Below are 18,354 nucleotides of genomic sequence, written 5' to 3'. Positions count from 1 at the left end.
GACGAGTGTAAAGTTCAATTGCATATTTCTAAATTTTCGATCTTGTTGTTCCAAAAATTTACATTACTGTCCACACAATAAATCGCTATAAGGATAATTTGCTGCATGTTTCCACATAACGGAAAAAGAAATTTACAAAAGTGCTTTCGCAAATATGCAATCCCGCAGCATTATCAAAGATAGTTCTGATAGAAAATGTCGAGCCTAAGTTAAAATTCCCCGCCCATCTCCAAGATCAATATTTTTATCCTTTTTCTGTTTTCATTCATGCGGTCGGTAAGCAACGTAACTACTTGTCGTCTTGTCTCAGTGGCTACATAGGCGGCGCAAATTTGTTCGATATTGTACATTACGTGAAGGCCACAGTCATAGGCATTGCGCTGCTGCAAGCAGGCGCACTCGATCACGCGCACTTCGTTCAGCGCCAGAAGAGGCGCCAGGGCGCGAGCGATGGATCCTGCGTGGCCGAAGTTGTGCCCCTTGAAGGAGTCGTAGTGCTCGAAGGTGACCCTCGACCTCACGAAGACTAGAAGGCTCCAATGTGTGCCGCCGGGCTGGTCCATTTCTTCGGAGTCATTGACGGGAAGAAAGATAAGCGATTTCTGGTTCAGCTTTAGTGACTTGAGTTCCTGTTGAACGTTAAGCGCTGCCTTCAGCTTTACGAGCTGCACGACAGTCGGTCCCACGAATTCTATGTACGGTTGCCAAGATGTGTAAATTTCGTGCTCGAGGTACTGCATCCAGAACAGTATTAGGTTGTCGTTCACCCAGTTTGGTTCGTGAAGGAGCTCTACGTCCGCTTCACGGATCGTCGCATCGTGGTAGCTGAACCTTGCGCCAGCTCCCGAGGCCATCACATTGGCTTTACGTCCCCTGCAAAGCAAAAATGATACTAGGAGCTTCTGGCACGCCTTCCTGGTAGTTTTTCAAACTACAAGTGCACCCATGATTGTGTTCTCTGAGGATATATTTTAAAACAAAAGATAAGCAGTGAGAGTCTGTAAGAAAACTGTGTATTCGAAGTACCTTGTAAATCGGAAAAGAAACTGGCATCAACTACGCCTGTTATTTCGACGAAACATGTTTACAGCGCACACCTGTCTCGAAAAGCCGGACACACGCGTTGTTACGCTCAACTGATTAGCTTTATGTGAATATCCAAAAAACCTACCGGTCTTTAGGCGAGGACAACCAGTATGTTGCAAAACAGTGCGCATGTTGCAATTAGCGATATACCAGAAGATTTCTGCAGGTTTTTTAATTTGCCCGTCAGTTTTCACAAACTCAAGTTTTATAATGCGGATTTCGGGATTCCTAAAAATTCGCAAATTTGAAAACAACTATTTTATTAATATTAATTCATCTTGAAAAAGTAAGCGGGTTTTACGTTTTGACCAAAATTTTAGACGTGTAAAAGATCTTGACTCCTAATAGTTTTCTCGTGACACAGACAGTGCAGACCGTGCGACATCTTGTATTAGAGGGTGCGGGTTAAACATACTGTGTTTATGGCTCTCAGACCGCTTTTTCATGAAGATTACGCGTTTTCACGGCTAAACAGCATTTGATATGATGATACACCTGTGTCATGCACATTGGAACATCTGAATATTCTACTGTACCAACTTATCACTTGTTTTAGGGGCGAAGCTCCTTAAGGCGTGGGTCTGTCCATCCTCGATGTATGTATGTAGCCACCTCTAGTTTAGTTCTGGATTGTTTACTAGATGGTGGTACTTGTATATGATGAAAAGATGCGCTTGGATTGTTTACTAGATGGCGTGGCTACCTCTAGTTTAGTTCTTGGATTGTTTACTAGATGGCGGGGAGCGTTGTAATAAAATTCGTTCGCTGTTGGCGCGCGCTCGGAGTCGCCCGATGGATAATGCTGCGGATGTGCGAGCCCGCGAGGCATAAGCGCTCCGTGAAGCTGCGGGAAGCCGCCGCCAAGATCCTGCCGTACGAGAGCGGGAGGCCGAAGCGTGTCGTCTGGCTGCGCGACGACGCCGCCAAGATCCCAGCGTTCGAGAACGAGAGGCCAAAGCGTCACGGCAACGGCGCGAGGACCATGCCGTACGCGAAGCGGCACGGCTGCGGCGGGAAGAGGATCTCCAAAATGTTAGAGAACGGGAAGCGGTGAGAAAGCGCGCGTATCGGCAGGCAGACCCCGATGCAGTGAGAGCTCGTGAGGCGTCTGCAAAACCAATCAGGCGAGCTCAGCCCTAAGGTGCCGACGCGCGGTTTAAGCGAGACTTTCTAGACTTTACGTTTGGACCCAGATGTAGTGGGCGAACTTTCACTGAAGAGTCACTGTTTTACCGATGATTTCCCCTCAGGAGCTTCGCCCACTCATCATCATTCACCCCGTGGATATGCTGTAAATGTTTTTATTTTTTGACACAGTCGATGTACACACACACACATACACACACAGATATATATATATATATATATATATATATATATATATATATATATATACTTTGAAGAAAGGCAGTCCTCTCCCTGAAACGTCAGTAAACTTATTATTATTTTCTACGTCTTTCGCGTTTGTCTCTGTCTCTACTAACCCTATATATATATATATATATATATATATATATATATATTGTCACGTTTCCAAAGACGACGCCGCTGTCTCGAAGAAAAAACATGTTCATTAAAGGGAACTTGTGCTCAACTAACCATAAAAGAATACACAGACGGCGATACCGCGGTCAACAAAGTGGCGTACGTAGACTGGAGCCGACGAACCAAATGCCACGGCATCTGCTCTGCGGGAATTTATCACTTGGCGCAATTGTTTCTGGAATAGTCGAAATGTATCCAGAACACTGTCGATCATCGGATATTATTCTAGGCTGTTCAGAACGCTCTCACTAACAGAAGATATACAACATGGGTACAGACAAAAAGAACGGAACACGCGCCTGTCTTGCCACACACAACAGGGTTAACACATACCGGCGCAGCCGGGCGGCAAAAGCAAAACACAAACAAACAAACCCAATGCATAGTTCACGGCATTACGCCCCCCTCTAAGAGTGAATCGACCCGATGCTAACACAAGCGACAGTCCGCAATATAAAAATTAGAAGTAGAAAGGTTTTAAGCGAACCACGTGGACGACTTCGGGCCGCGTGCGTGGTCGTGATGATCCGGAATCAGAATCGTGTATCACCTCGCAGGTAAGATGGCCGCGTCGTTGTAGAATCTGGTAGGGTCAGAAATGCCGTAGTATAAGTTTCTCAATGAGTCCACGTTGTCGGATGGGAGTCTAAACCCACACACGATCCCCTGGGCGGCACTCGGCATCTCCGCGACCGAGGCTGTAGCGTCTCGCATTCACCAGCTGCTAGCCCGCTGTGCGAACTGGAGCGAGCTGGCGGGCCCTCTCCGCACGATGAAGGTATCCCTGGACGTCGGCGTTGAGATCGTTTTCTTCCACGTGGGGAAGCATGGCGTCAAGCATAATAGTCGGCGGCCTTCCCTAGACAAGCTCGAACGGTGTCATCTGTGTGGTTTCCTTGATAACCGCGGTTTACGCAAACGGGACATATGGTAGGACTTCGTTCCAAGTCATATTCAACGTCGACGTGCATAGACAGCATATCCGCTATTATCTTGTTCAGGCGTTTCTTTAGTCCGTTTGTTTGGGGGTGGTACGCCATAGTTCTTCGGCGATCCGCGTTGCTGTAGTGTAAGATTTCTTGCATAACCTCCCCAGTGAAGGCCATTCCGCGGTCCGGGATTAGGACTTCAGGAGTTACATGTCGCAGCACAGTTTGTTGTATGAAGAACTTGGTGACTTCTTGTGCAGTCTCCCTCGGAAGAGCGGCGGTCTCTGCGGAGCGCGTCATGTAGTCTGTCGCTACGACAATCCATTTGTTCTGTGATTGTGACGTAGGGAACGGGCCAAGAAGGTCTATTCCTATCTGTTCAAATGGCCTCGACGGGATGGCGATTGGTTGCAGTATTTCGGCGGGTCTTGTCGCCGGCGTTTTTTGTCCCTGGCTGTCACGCAACTCCGAACGTAGTGGGTGACGTCGGATGTAAGTGGGGGCCAGAAGTACTTCGCCTTAATTTTTGCAATAGTGCGAGCTGTTCTGAGATCTCTGGAAGACGGGTCGTCTTGACACGCTTCCAAAATTTCGTCACAAGGGACTGCGGGGATGACAAGTAGATAACTTGATCCCGTTCCGAGGGTGAAATTCTTCTTCACGGGGACGGAGTGTTTGAGGCTGAATGCTGGTAAGGCTCGCTTGAACGCCCTAGGCACGGTGACGTTGCGCACTTCGAGGTAGTCGATTATGACGCGTAAGTCGGGGTCGGCACGCTGCTGCGTGGCTAGGTCGCTCTCTGGCACGACTCCGAAGAACGCGGTGTCTTCATCGGCGTCTTGTGGTGGTGTGTCGACGGGGGTGCGAGACAGGCAGTCAACGTCGGAGTGTTTCCAGCCGGATGTGTAGACTATTGTAACGTCAAACTCTTCCAGGCGAAAGCTCCACCACCCAAGACGGTCAGAGGGGTCCTTCAAATTGGCGAGCCAACACAGCGAATGGTGGCCGGTCACAACCTCGAACGGTTTGCCATACACGTATGGGCGAAATTTTGAAAGGGCCTATATAATAGCCAGGGACCGTTTTGGGGGGCATAGCAGCTTTTTCTCCTCCCACAGACCACGGCTTGCATAGGCGATTACCTTTTCGCAACCGCTTTGCTTTTGAACGAGGATGGCACCCGAACCTATATCGCTGGCACCTGTGTGCATTTCCGTTTCAGCTTTCTCGTCAAAATGAGTGAGCACGGGCGGTATCGGAGGCGTTGTTCCAGCCCGCACAATACTTTTTCTTGGGCGTTTTCCCAGGCGAAAGGGTGATATCGTTTTTCAGGGGCGTGAGTGGCTCTGCTATGCGTGCGAAGCTTGCGACGAAGCGCCGGTAGTATGCGCATAGTCCGAGAAATCTTCGTACGCTCTTTTTATCTTTTGGTCTTGGGAAGTTCGCTGTGGCTGATGCTGATGTTTTTGCCTGGTCAGGTAGGGCTCCCGGGGCGTTGACGACGTGTCCCTAAAAAATAGGTTCCTCGTAAGCAATGCGGCACTTTTCGGGCTTTAGCGTTAACCCCGACGAGTGAATAGCCACGAGTAAAGGCTCCAACCTTTTATAAGGTGTTAATGCAAAGCCCGGGAGAATACAACAACTCGTCAAGGTATACCAAGCAGGTGTGTACTTCAGGCCAGCTAGCAGTGTCCATTACCCTTTGAAACGTTGTGGGCGCCGTGCACAGCCCAAACGGCATCACCTTGAGCTCGTATATACAGTTTGGGATTATAAATGCAGTCTTCTCTAGGTCTCTCTCGTATAATTCAATTTGCCAGTAGCCGGTCTTCAGACCCATCAATGAGAAGTACTTCGCGTGGGAGAGGTGGTCGAGGGCGTTGTCGTTTTGTGGCGGGGGGTACACGTCCTTTTTGGTGATTTTGTTCAGTGCTCGGGTAGTCAACGCAGAACCTTAAAGTGCCGTCTTTATTCTTCACGAGTATGTCCAGCGTAGCCCACGGACTATTCAATGGCTGTATTATATCGCCGCTGAGCAAGTCGTCTACTTGAGTCCGGATAGTTTCGCCCTTGTGTGAAGACACGCGGTACGTCGACTGTCGGGTGGGTCGGGATCAATCTTTGGTTATTATCCGGTGCTTCGCCAGATATGTCTGACGTAATTTTGAGTTCGGCGAAAAACACTCGCTGCAGCTATGAAGCAAAGCCAATATCTGGTTTCTTTCTTATTGCGGTAGCGCCGGATTCGCGTCGAAAGGATGCGGCAGCTTAAAGGTATCTTCGGGTGTTTGTTCAATGTCGGCGACTGCGATCACGTCACTTGCTTGTTGCGCTTCTTCGAGGAACGCAATTGCAGCGCCCTTGTTTAAATTCTGGTACTCGTCGGTGAAACTGGTGAACAACACGTGGGATCTGCGTTGCTTAAACAGCACAATGCCTATTGCGACAGACACACCGTGGTCGAGAAGGAACCTTTGGTCACTCTCCACAATAGCGTCGACGTCAGGAGCAGCACCTTCACAGTAGACGGTGACCATCAAGCCTGCGCGGGGGAGCAGGGTGACATTTTCATCGGCCATCCTTACAGCCGCAAGGTGTTCGGGGTTCGGTTCCGGCGTCATGGAGTGATCGGAGGAAAATGTTATCGACTTTGTCGGGAGATCCATATATTACCGTTGTCCGCCAAAACTCCTCCCGCGACGTAATTCTCTGAATGCCACAATTACGTCGCGGGAGAAGTTAGGCAGGAAAACGAACGCGCAGGGTACGTGATGCCGTCTATGGTGACGCGGGATGTCCACGTTTCGCTTGGCGTCACGAGGTGGTCTCCAGCTGTGCGTATGTGCGGACCGCCCCATCTGGTCACGACTTTTAAATGCAGAGCATTTCTTTAACTCACGATGTCACCCGGTGTTGTCCGCGTGCCTTGGTGTCCGCAACAGCCGTTCCAGGTGCGCCCTCTTCCCCACTCTCCTCTCCCGCATCACGCTACCCTCCTCGCTCTCAACAACAGGTCCGCAGCCCTCCCACTACACTATATAAAAAAATAATACTTACCGGCGCCTGGTTTCGATCCCACGACCCATCGAGCGGAACGCAAGGTACATGGTGCTCTACCCACTGCGCCACAAAGCCGACACAGAATGGAAGGCTACGAACGCGACTTATATCCTTGACTCATTCAAACTACGTCAAGAAGCTGCAGATACAACGCATTCACTACCTGTGGGCGGAACGCGAGGTACATGGTGCTCTTCCCACTGCGCCACAAAACCTACACAGAATGAAAGGCTACGAACGCGCCTTATACCCTTGACTTATTCAAACTACGTCAAGAAGCTGCTGATACAACGCATTCACTACCACCAACTCCCCAAACACTAAACGTTAACGCAATACACCCACCCCCTATGCGAAGCATTTACTCGAGTCCCCCTCGCGGGAAAATGGGGCCTTTTTTTCAGCTTAGACGCAAATGGTCCGCTTATTACTGAGTAGTCCACTCCCGTGTCTACGCGGTCGCCTACATCAAAGCCATCGATAGACACCTTGACGTCGGATGCCGCCTTTCTCGAGTTCCGGGTGCAACGGGGCGTCCCTTCTAGACTTGTGCGTGTTGATGGTCGTGCACTGTGCGTCGTCGTCGTCTTCTCAGCGGCAGTCTCGGTCATGTCGGGTACGCGTCGTGCCGTATAGCTGTCGTCGTGTTCGGGAGTTTCGTCAGGGTTAGGTCGGGTCGTCGGGATGAGCGTATGTCGTGAATCACTGGTTTCGGTGTGTCCTTGCGTCGTTGTACGGTTTCCGGTTTTTTGCAATAGAGCAACTTCACCTACAGGAGTGACTGCTTTTAGTTTCCCCCGCGTGGGGTGGGGTACATTCCACGGACGAAGTCAGCATTGCTACTTCGGTTCGGCGATTGGTACGGGTAGGGCGACGGCAAGCGGTTGAAACGGGTTGGGCCACGGCTTGTTTGAGAGAGATACTCGTTGATCTGACGTGTTCGTTGGTCAGGGAGAGGGCGAGGTGCGTCGACGGAGAATCCTCGCAAACCTAGACTTTTCTGTCGGCCTCTCCGCAGTTGTAGCACCGAGGGCGATTATCGGGCGTTCGCACACCTCGGTCTTCCTTGGCGTCTGGTTTTGGGTTACAGGGGGTCGGGCGGGCGACATTGGGCGGCGGTACGGTGAATCCTCTTGGCGACGTAATGGAACATGGCGGGGTCGACTACCAGCCGAGGAGTAGGTCATAGCCTCTGGCTGGCGGGGTGCTTCAGATGGCATAGAAGTTCCCAAAGCCTCCTGTACTTCTTCCCGGATCACGTCAGTCAGGGAAGCGACTTGAGGTTGTCGCGGCGTCGTCGTGAAAAGTTTCCGCAGCTTCTCCCGCACCACTGCACGGATGGTGTCGCGTAGTGAGTCGGAGTTAATAGTGCCGGCCCCAATCGTCTCCCAAACTAGCCCATTCATTGGGTGGCAGCACTGCCTCGTTCGGATATCGAGCGTCTCCCCAATCACGGCGGCCTCAGACGCGAATTCGGACACGGTTGTGGGGGGTTGAGAAAGAGGCACTTGAAGAGTTCTTGCTTCACAACTCGCATTAAAAACCATAGTTTCTTTTCTTCTGTCATTTCTGGGTTCGCACAGCAAAAAAGTTGCGTCATCTTTTTGACAAAAATCATGACCCCTTCTTTGGGGTGCTGCGTTCAAGTTTCCAGTAAAAGAGCTGTGCGTTCTTGTCTGACCCCGGTAGTAAAGGCCTGCAGGAACTCGCTTTTAAAATGAGCCCCATTGGTCATAGAGCTCTCGAGGTTCTTGAACCAAGTGCGAACTCAATCTTCCAAGTAAAAGCAAACATGCCGAAACGTTTCTGCATCATCCCACCTGTTGAAGATGCGGACGCACTCCAGTTTCTCTAACAATTCTTCTGCATCTTCTTCGGGGGCTCCTCAGTAGGATGGCGGTTCCTGTGGCTGCTGCAGGACGATTGGTGATGTTGCTTCTTGCACCATGGTGGTGGTTGCAGCGATCGTTCTTTTGGGTCCGTCTGGCAGGAGGCCAAACTCAGCGGGAGGCCTTGGAGTCGGCGGCCCTTTCTAGTTGGACTGTCTTGGTTGTTTCTAGAGGTTGTTGTTAGCATTAAGGTGCGTACCCCGCACCTGCACCAGATGTCACGTAGCCAAAGACGACGCAGATGTCTTTTAGAAAAAACAAGTTCATTGGAGCGAACTTGTGCTCCCCTAACAACTCAACTATTACACAGGCGGCGAAACAGCGGTCAACAAAGTGACATGCGTAGACTGGTGTCGACTATTCGAATGCCGCGGCGTCTGCTCAGCGAGAATTTATCACTCGGCGCGAGCGTTTCTGGCATAGTCGAATTGTATCCAGAGCACTGTAGATCACCGAAGATTATTCTAGGCTGTTCAGGTTAGGTCGGAACGCTCTCCCTATCAGAAGAGATAACACATACGGCACAGAAAGAAAGAACGGAACACGCGGCTCCCTTTGCACACAGAACACCGCTAACACAGACCGGCACAGCAGAGCGGCAAAATCAAAACACAAACAAACCCAAGGCATTGTTCGCGGAATATATATATATATATATATATATATATATATATATATATATATATATATATATATATATATATATATATATATATATATATATATATATATATATATATATATATATATATATATATATATATATATATATATGTAGGTGTGTGTGTGTGTGTGTGTGTGTGCGTGTGTGTGTATGTTTATATATACGTCGACTGTGTCACAAAATAACAACATAAGTTAATAAGTTGGTACCGTCGAATATTCTGATGTTTCAATGTGCACATTTGAACATTAAAACGTTCGACTGTGCCAACTTATTACTTATAACTTATTTTTTTTATTTTTTGACACAGTAAATAAATATAATATATTGTAACGAGAAGACGAGGAAGGGGACAGTGCAGCCTAGTGCGATGGGCATCTTACACCGACGAAGACTAAGACGGTGGGCGTGGGATTATCGCTCGTGCTGTGATGGCCGAATTGTAAATAGCTTGCATCTCTTTCTGTAAATAGATCGCTTCAGCATCGACCATGGTACATGTCATCCGTCCTACCGCCACGTAACATGTTTTGGTGGAGGTTGCGGTTCTGATCCCCTTCGTAGACCTCCAGCTACGCCCACCTCGGTTTCTGAAGCGACCACCTCAAGGATCAAGGATCGCGTCGGTCCGCCCCAGCCCCGGTGAGCCATTGGCATGCGCAATCCCCAGCTCGGTGTCCCCTGCCCGTGATCCGACGAGACCAGCCGACCTGACTAGCCGCGACCACACCAGAAGCCGACGACATTCCCCTGCCCAGTTCTCCGGCGCGATTCCAACAGCTTGAGGATCCTTCGTGGCGTCGGCGGCATCGCTGTTCTGGGGCCCATCTTCATGAACCAATCAGCGTGTGCAGTGGCGGCAAGGACTTCACTGTTTATATTCAGTTCATCTTCACCGCACGGGTTCATTGACTGTGCCCTCGACCGGGATGGCCGTTTTGGATGGCGGGGGGATATGTAACGAGAAGACGAGGAAGTGGACAGTGCAGCCTAGTGCGATAGGCATCTTACACCGACGAAGACGAAGACGGTTGGCGTGGGATTATCGGCCGTGCTGTGATGGCCGAATTGTAAATAGCTTGCATCTCTTTCTGTAAATAGATCGCTTCAGCATCGACCACGGTACATGTCATCCGTCCTACCGCCACGTAACAATATATATGTATATATATATATATTGAAATGGGGTTTATTGGCAAGGGTTGCTGTGTAGGTGAAAGACAAGGAGGGCACAGGCCGAGCACAGTCCGAGCACAGTCGACGCTTGGAGGAAGCAGAGCGAGAGAGAACCCCGTCTCTCCAGGCGATGGCGGTGCGGCTTCCATATTCAGCTTCTGCTACCGACGACGATATACTGGCGCACATCTCCCGCAGGGGATTGGTGACGGCCTTGATTCTTCCGGTCAACGTTGCCAATCTTCTGCATTACAATCACCCCCGGGTGAAAAGGGTAGCCATCCTGGCGACTCAAGGCGCTGGCGAAACAAGAGGATCGTAATAGGGTTTCAGACGTTCAACATGCACTGTTTCCCGACCACGGCGTCGGAGATCCTGGGAAGGTGTTAAGGGCTCGACAACATAATTGACTGGGGAAGTCTGTTCGATGACGCGGTAAGGGCCTTGATAGTTTGAGAGGAATTTCGAGGAGAGACCAGGAGTCCGAGTGGGTACCCAGAGCCATACACGAGAATCAGGAACAAAGCTCGGCACGGGCTTGCCATCAGTGTGAGATTTTTGGCGGCCCTGTTCTTCCGTGGTAAAAGAACGAGCAAGTTGCCGGCATTCTTCTGCACGCTTGGCGGCCTCCGATACCGGAGCACACTCAGATGGATCGGGACGATACGGCAGAATGGTGTCCAACATACACGATGGCTCACGCCCGTATAAAAGGAAAAATGGAGAGAACCCAGTCGTGACTTGAGTGGCGGTGTTATAGGCGTACGTCACGTATGGAAGCACCAGGTCCCAATTTCTATGATCCGACGCCACGTACTTAGACAACATATCTCCAAGGGTGCGGTTAAAGCGCTCTGTTAGACCGTTTGTCTGCGGGTGGTAAGCTGTGGTCATGCGATGGATGACATGGCATTCTTTAAGAAGCGCCGAAATGACGTCAGACAGGAAGACACGTCCCCGGTCACTGAGCAGTTCTTTAGGGGCACCGTGACGAAGTATAAATCGAGGCAAGAGAAACGAGGCAACGTCACGTGCCGTGGCAGTTGGCAGAGCAGCGGTCTCTGCATACCGTGTTAAGTGGTCAATGGCCACTATAGCCCAGCGGTTTCCGGCGGCTGTGCAAGGTAATGGGCCGTACAAGTCAATGCCAACACGGTCAAAAGGCTTGGCCGGGCAAGGCAGCGGTTGCAAAGGGCCGCTCAGATGGGGCACCGGCGCCTTTCGTCGTTGGCAGTCTTGGCAGGACCGAACGTATTTGAGCACAAAGCTGTACATCCCACACCAAAAGTAACGAATGCGCAAACGTTGATAGGTTTTGAGCAGGCCGGCATGACCGCACGTGGGATCGGAATGAAAAGAGGCGCACAAATCGGATCGCAAATGTTGAGGGATGACAAGTAACCATTTGCGGCCGTCGGCGTGGTAGTTGCGGCGATAAAGCAGCCCATCGCGTACCGCAAAGTGTGATGCTTGCCTACGCAGAGCCCGAGTCGTAGCGGCCCTGGAAGGATCGGATAGGCAGCTGATGAGGGAAGCGATCCAGGGATCCTTCCGTTGCTCGGCTGCCATATCAGTCACCGAAAGGGCCACCAGGTCACCGGACGGCTTCGCAAGGTCAGAAGAAACTGGTGAACGTGACAGAGCGTCGGCATCAGAATGCTTCTGACCGGACCTGTATATGACACGGATGTCGTATTCTTGTAGGCGAAGCGCCCATCGCCCAAGACGACCTGCCGGATCCTTTAACGACGCCAACCAGCAAAGCGCGTGGTGGTCAGTGACCACATCAAATGGGCGGCCGTACAGATATGGTCGAAACTTAGCAAGCGCCGAGATGATGGCCCAGCACTCCCTTTCGGTTACCGAATAATTCGCTTCAGCTTTTGTCAACGTGCGGCTCGCATAGGCAACGACATATTCGTCAAAACCAGGTCTTCGTTGGCAAAGCACGGCCCCAAGGCCAACTCCACTGGCGTCAGTGTGAACTTCAGTAGGCGCTGTAGGATCGAAGTGGCGGAGTACAGGTGGAGAGGTCAGTAGACAACGGAGAGTCTCAAACGCGTGGTCGCAAGCTGGGGACCAGTCAGGTAAGTCGCTGGCACCACCAAGGAGTTTCGTCAATGGCGCAATGATAGAGGCAAAGTTGCGGATGAAACGTCGGAAGTATGAGCAAAGGCCTATGAAGCTCCGAAGAGATTTTATATTAGTGGGCTTCGGGAACTCGGCCACTGCACGGAGCTTCGCTGGGTCGGGTAGAACGCCGTCTTTGGTGACGACGTGGCCCAAGATGGTTAGCTTCCTCGCGGCGAAGTGGCACTTTTTTAGGTTCAGTTGGAGTCTAGCTCGAGAAAGACAGGTTAAAACCTGTTCTAGGCGCTGAAGGTGCGTCGGAAAATCGGCAGAAAAAATGACAATGTCGTCTAAGTAGCACAAGCAAATTTTCCACTTGAGTCCCCTCAGAATATTGTCCATCATGCGTTCGAATGTTGCCGGGGCGTTACACAGCCCGAACGGCATAACATTGAATTCATATAATCCATCAGGGGTGACATATGCCGTCTTCGAGCGATCAGCGTCGGCCATAGGTACCTGCCAATATCCAGATCGCAAGTCAAGAGACGAGAAAAACTCTGCCCCCTCCAAGCTGTCCAGAGCGTCATCAATGCGTGGAAGCGGATAGACGTCTTTGCGCGTGATATTGTTGAGGCGACGGTAGTCCACGCAGAAGCGAATGGATCCATCCTTTTTTTGACGAGCACGACAGGAGATGCCCACGGGCTGCTTGAGGGTCGAACAACTCACGCTGAAGCATGTCGTCCACATGCTGCTCGATGGTGCGGCGCTCAGCTGGGGAAACGCGATAAGGCCGCTGCCGGAGGGGGGCATGGGTACCAGTGTCGCTGCAGTGCTCGACTGTAGATGTGCGGCCAAGTTCGCTTTGGGCCAAGTCGAATGACGATTGAAATCGTTGAAGCAGCGCGAAAAGTTGCACTTGCTGGGTAGGGTCTAGACCGTCGTCAACAGAGGCAAGAAAAACATCAGTCGAAGGCTCCGCCCCAGGCGGACATTGGTCAAGTCCGGCAACCTGAACCTGAGAAGTGCGGTCCGGAATGGCTATCACGCGACCAGGATCTATGTATTCCAAGCTGCCAAGTGTCTCACCCTCCAGAAGGGCGCACGGCGCCGAAGACACGTTAGTGACAAACATGTTGCCCGTTCCGGCGCTGAGAGTAAGGAGAGCAGACGGCAGGGGAAAACATTTGCGGCGGAGAAAAACGTCAGAGGGCGTAAACAGCGCCGTGGCGTCAGTCGTGGATGCGCAGCGCACGGGCACACAAACAGAAGAATAGGGCGGGACGTCGGTGTCGGTTGCCATGACAAGTTTGGTTGTGGCGGCACTTTTGCTGTCATCAAATAGTGCGTCACAGAAAGAAAACTCAACTTCTGCGCGCGCACAGTCGATCACTGCGTTATGACGCGAAAGGAAGTCCCACCCTAATATGACGTCGTGGGAACACGCCGGTAGCACAATGAGTTCAATGAAGTACAGCACGTCCTGAATAACGACTCTAGCCGTGCAAACGGCCATTGGTTCAATGTTGTGCGCGCTTGCGGTTCGGAGCGACAGTCCTTGAAGAGGCGGCGTGACTTTGTGCAATAAACGGCATACATCGGCTTTGATGACGGAAACAGCAGCTCCCGTGTCTACCAGGGCGACAGTGCGAAAACCTTCTATGTTAACGTCGATAACATTAGTAGGGGACGAAGGAGGGTGAGGCCTTGTACTTTTCGACGTCAGCGCAGTTCTTGCCTCGGGAACTGCGGCGACTAGTTTTCCGTGTCTTCGTTACCAGGACGACGTCGCATCGGAGAAAGCGAGCGACGGCTCGGGGAAGATGGACGACGGTCAGTAAATGTGGTGCGATCCGAAGAGCGAGGTTCAGTCGGGGAGCGAAGTGGCACCTGGGCTTGAGCCGACGGCGGAAAACCGGCATGTGTAGCGTCCCATAATGACGGCAGACGGCGGCGGCAGTAGCGTGCGACATGCCCAGGTACTCCACAAGCAAAGCAAATCGGACGATTATCCGGAGTACGCCACAGACCACCGGCCTGGGAATTAAACCGTGGAGGCGGAGGCACAGTTGGGACAGCTCGAGGTTGCACCGGAAACGTCGGCTGGTACGTCAGGGTTGACTGCGGCAATGGTCTTGCGGTGACGTTGGCGTATGTGACTGGCGCGGCAATCGGCACGTATTGCGGACCAGGCGGAAGTGCTTCGGCAACTTGATCTCGGATCACATGCTCGAGAGAAGGTCCTAGCTTCGACACAGGCTTTGCCGCGGCAGATAGAAGAGACAATTGACGGGCCACCTCCTCCCGCACGAAGTCTTTGATTTGCGAAAGCAACGAAGGATCTGCGTGCATCGCTGACAAACTTGACACACATTCATTCTGTTCAAGAGATCGTCGAGTGAGGGCCCGTTGCCTCCGTAACTCATCGAAGCTTCGGCACATGTTAATGACTTCGGTCACGGTGCGTAAGTCCCTCGACAAAAGCATTTGGAAGGCGTCGTCATCTATTCCTTTCAAGATGTGCTTGATCTTTTCAGCTTCTTGCATAGAGGGGTCGACGCGCCGACACAGGTCGAGTACGTCTTCAATGTAACTCGTGAAGTTTTCACCGACCTGCTGGGCTCGTAAGCGCAAGCGCTGCTCTGCTTGAAGCTTGCGCACAGCTGGACAGCCGAAAACCGCAAGGAATTCGTCCTTAAACTCAGCCCATGTCTTAAGGCGGCTCTTGTTATTCTTGAACCACACCTCAGCGACGCCGGTCAGGGGGAAGCTCACGTAAGTGAGTTTGAAAACATCGTCCCACCGGTTGTACGCGCTCACCCGCTCAAAGGTTTCGAGCCAATCTTCCGCGTCGTTTTCGTCAGTGCCGTTGAAGTCTGGCGGGTCTCGCTCACGCACAGCAACAGAGCACATCACAGGCCGAGGCGAGGGCGTAGCGGTTTGGTTGGCTTCGCTGGTCATCCTTTCGGGCAGCTTTCGGCTCCGGAGTTCCAGGACTGGATCGTGACCCCGGCTCCTCCACCACTTGAAATGGGGTTTAGTGGCAAGGGTTGCTGTGTAGGCGAAAGACAAGGAGGGCACGGGCCGAGCACAGTCCGAGCACAGTTGACGCTTGGAGGAAGCAGAGCGAGAGAGAACCCCGTCGCTCCAGGCGATGGCGGTGCGGCTTCCATATTCGGCTTCTGCTACCGACGACGATATAGTGGCGCACATCACCCGCAGGGGATTGGTGACGGCCTTGATTTTTCCGGTCAACGTTGCCAATCTTCTGCATTACAATATATATATATATATATATATATATATATATACATATATATTGTCACGAGCTGACAAAGGGAGCAGTAAGGTATGTGCCGCTGTGGGCCGGATGAAGATTGGCAAACGGTCGGCAATAGCTTCCTTGTAAATAATGTAAATAGGTCATCTCGTACTGTAAATAAATCGTGTCAGCATCCTCCATGGTTCGCTTCAATCATTCTGCCGCCACGTTACACTTTGGTATAGCTGCTGGGTCTTAATCCCCATGGCGGTTTCAGCCTCGCCCGGTCTCGTCTCCCGAAGCCATTGCTACAAGCCTCTTGGATCTCGTCGGCCCGCCCCAGCCCCGGTGAGACATGAGCATGACCATCTCCAGCCCCTTTCCCCAGCCAATGACCCTCCCTGACCTTCCCATGCGACCACGCGCGACAGAACGATACGACGACGCCGATCCCCTGCCCCGTTTTCCGGCGGAGCTCCTAGGGCTTTGCCGCGGCTTCGCTCCAACGGCGGGAAACGCTGTTCAGGGACCGCAGCTCATCGAACCATCGTAATTCGTGGCAGTCAAAACATTTCCCCTCTCTTCTCCTCGCATTCGCATCCTCACCGCATCAGAACATCTCTAAAAAAATTGTCACGTCAATTAGTTGGGCAAACTGGACGCAGAAAAAACGAGACGTTTAATATGCAATGAAAATAACGCGCGCGACTCCACACATCACAGCGCTCCTCACTGGAGTAGCGTAAAACGTTCAGGGCGCAAACACTATACACAGTTAACTTGCGCTCACTTTCCACATGATGTCCGTTGCTGGTTGCAGCTCTAGTCACTATGGACCGGTAGTCGATGACCACTTGAGAGGCTTGCGGGACACGGTGCCAGAGACCAGGGTGCTTCGCCCCGGGTGCCGTGGGGACCTTGTTTCGGGTGCGCAGCCCGAGCGTTCAAGCCAGGTAGCACCGCTGGTGGTCGTCTCTGAAGCCGACAAGGGTGCGTTTTTGCGCTCAGGATCGTTGTCGCTCACAGGAAGCTGGCTGGGCGCCTTTCCAGGTTTGGTGCCTAGAGATTCCGTGCAGGCGTCGCCATTACTCACTCTCCTCTCTCCACGAGCCTCTCGTCTTCTTTTCCTTCTTCCAGTTCCCTCCTTGAGGGGTTTGCCACGACATTCTTCATGTCTTCTTTTTCCTCCTCTTCTTCTACTAGTCTTCTTTGAGAAGTTAGTCTCTTGGGGGGAGTAAAGTGTTGATCCCCGTGAGGCCAGCCATGGCCCAGGTCTGCCTTGCGTCGTTCTTCCGCTTTATTCCAGCTCTGAGTCCCGTCCGCCATCCCCTATGAAACGCCGATCCCTGAGCCTACGCTTTGCCCCGAATTCCACCGACCGTTCATCGCGATGCCCTGGAACACGGGAAAACTGAGGTCAGCGACCCCGGGAGGTGACGCCGCTGGCGTCGACAAGAATCAAGATCGTCCATTGCGACGACGACGACGACAACTGCGAGATTCCGCTTGCCAAACGCATACCGGGAGTTGCCCCACTGAACATGTGACATGTGACGTATTTGTAGAAATCGACGAGTGCGAGATTACTGCATGCGCAAACACTGCTGCGGCCATCCCGTTATGAGCCGGATGTTGGCCACAGAGCTGAAGAAGGTGCTCACTCCATGGGCTGGCTTGCAGACCGTACTACTGGAGGCAATTTGATCAACCCTGTGGGTAGGTGAACGGCGCAAATCACGATCAATGGATTCGCATACAGCGGCACCTTCTTCGGGCTCCCCGATTGCTCAAAAAGTTTAAAACTTTGTATGGACTTCTTACAAAGAAACGGCGTGGTTATTGACTTGGAGAAATTCACGATCAGCTTCTCCACAAAACAAGCCTTCGAACGTGGCATCGAAGACCGACGCTACCCGCCTTTACGCATCGCTGACGACAGTGTCACGCTTCCCGCTCGCGCCAGCGTGCTCTTCAAGGTAAAGAATGACGCTTTCTATGACTGTGAAGGAATAGCAGAAGGAAACATGAGGTTACTCCTGGATAAGGGCATCTGCATAGCGAGGGGACATGTCGAACTAAAAAATGCGTGCACGTTGGTTTTGCTCACTAAGTTCTGTAATGCGTGTCGACATCTCGCGAACAACACCACTATCGGGTTCATCGAAGAGGCCGCCGACGTCACGCATCTAGCTACACTGTGAACGGTGCCACCAAATTCAGTGACAGCTGACGTCATGCTACCGGTCGCAAAGAACCCAAATCTCTCAGCCACTCAAAAGGATGCTTTGATGAGTCTGGTGCGCGATTTTTCTGATTGCTTCGCCACAACGTCTAAGGTTTGCCAGACTCGCGTGGCGAAACACCGCATCCTAACGGACGAATCTACACCGCCTGTTCATCACCATCCATACAGGGTGTCCCCAACGGAACGTGAAGCAAGTCAAAAACAAGTGAAGGAGACGCTGAATGATGACGTTATTAAGCCATCTAAAAGTGCTTGGCCCTCACCCGTCCTGCTCGTCCGGAAACAGGACAACACGCTCCGTTTCTGTCTCGATTACCGCAGATTGAACAGCGTCACAAAACACGACGTGTATCCACTCTCAAGAATTGATGACACAATAGACTGCCTGCGCGACGCCAAATTTTTTTCTTCTTTGGACTTGAAAT

General features: G+C 51.7%; 1 protein-coding gene across 1 annotated transcript in view; it reads right to left on the bottom strand.

The window, feature by feature from the left end:
• Positions 1-209: 209 nt before the first annotated feature.
• LOC144166216 (sentrin-specific protease 8-like) overlaps positions 210-18,354 on the bottom strand; it is a 58,573-nt gene continuing 40,428 nt past the window's right edge. Inside the window, exon 4 of the mRNA XM_077695801.1 lies at positions 210-873. Within this exon, the coding sequence (XP_077551927.1) occupies positions 210-873 (664 nt within the window). The remainder of the gene's footprint in view (positions 874-18,354) is intronic.

This window comes from Haemaphysalis longicornis, unplaced genomic scaffold, assembly GCF_048455015.1.
Source record: "Haemaphysalis longicornis isolate Haplotype H1 unplaced genomic scaffold, Haemaphysalis longicornis Haplotype H1 scaffold_16, whole genome shotgun sequence".
Classification (NCBI taxonomy): Eukaryota; Metazoa; Arthropoda; class Arachnida; order Ixodida; family Ixodidae; genus Haemaphysalis; species Haemaphysalis longicornis.
Note: the sequence above shows the minus strand (reverse complement) of the source record. Positions and strands in the feature narration are given on the sequence as shown.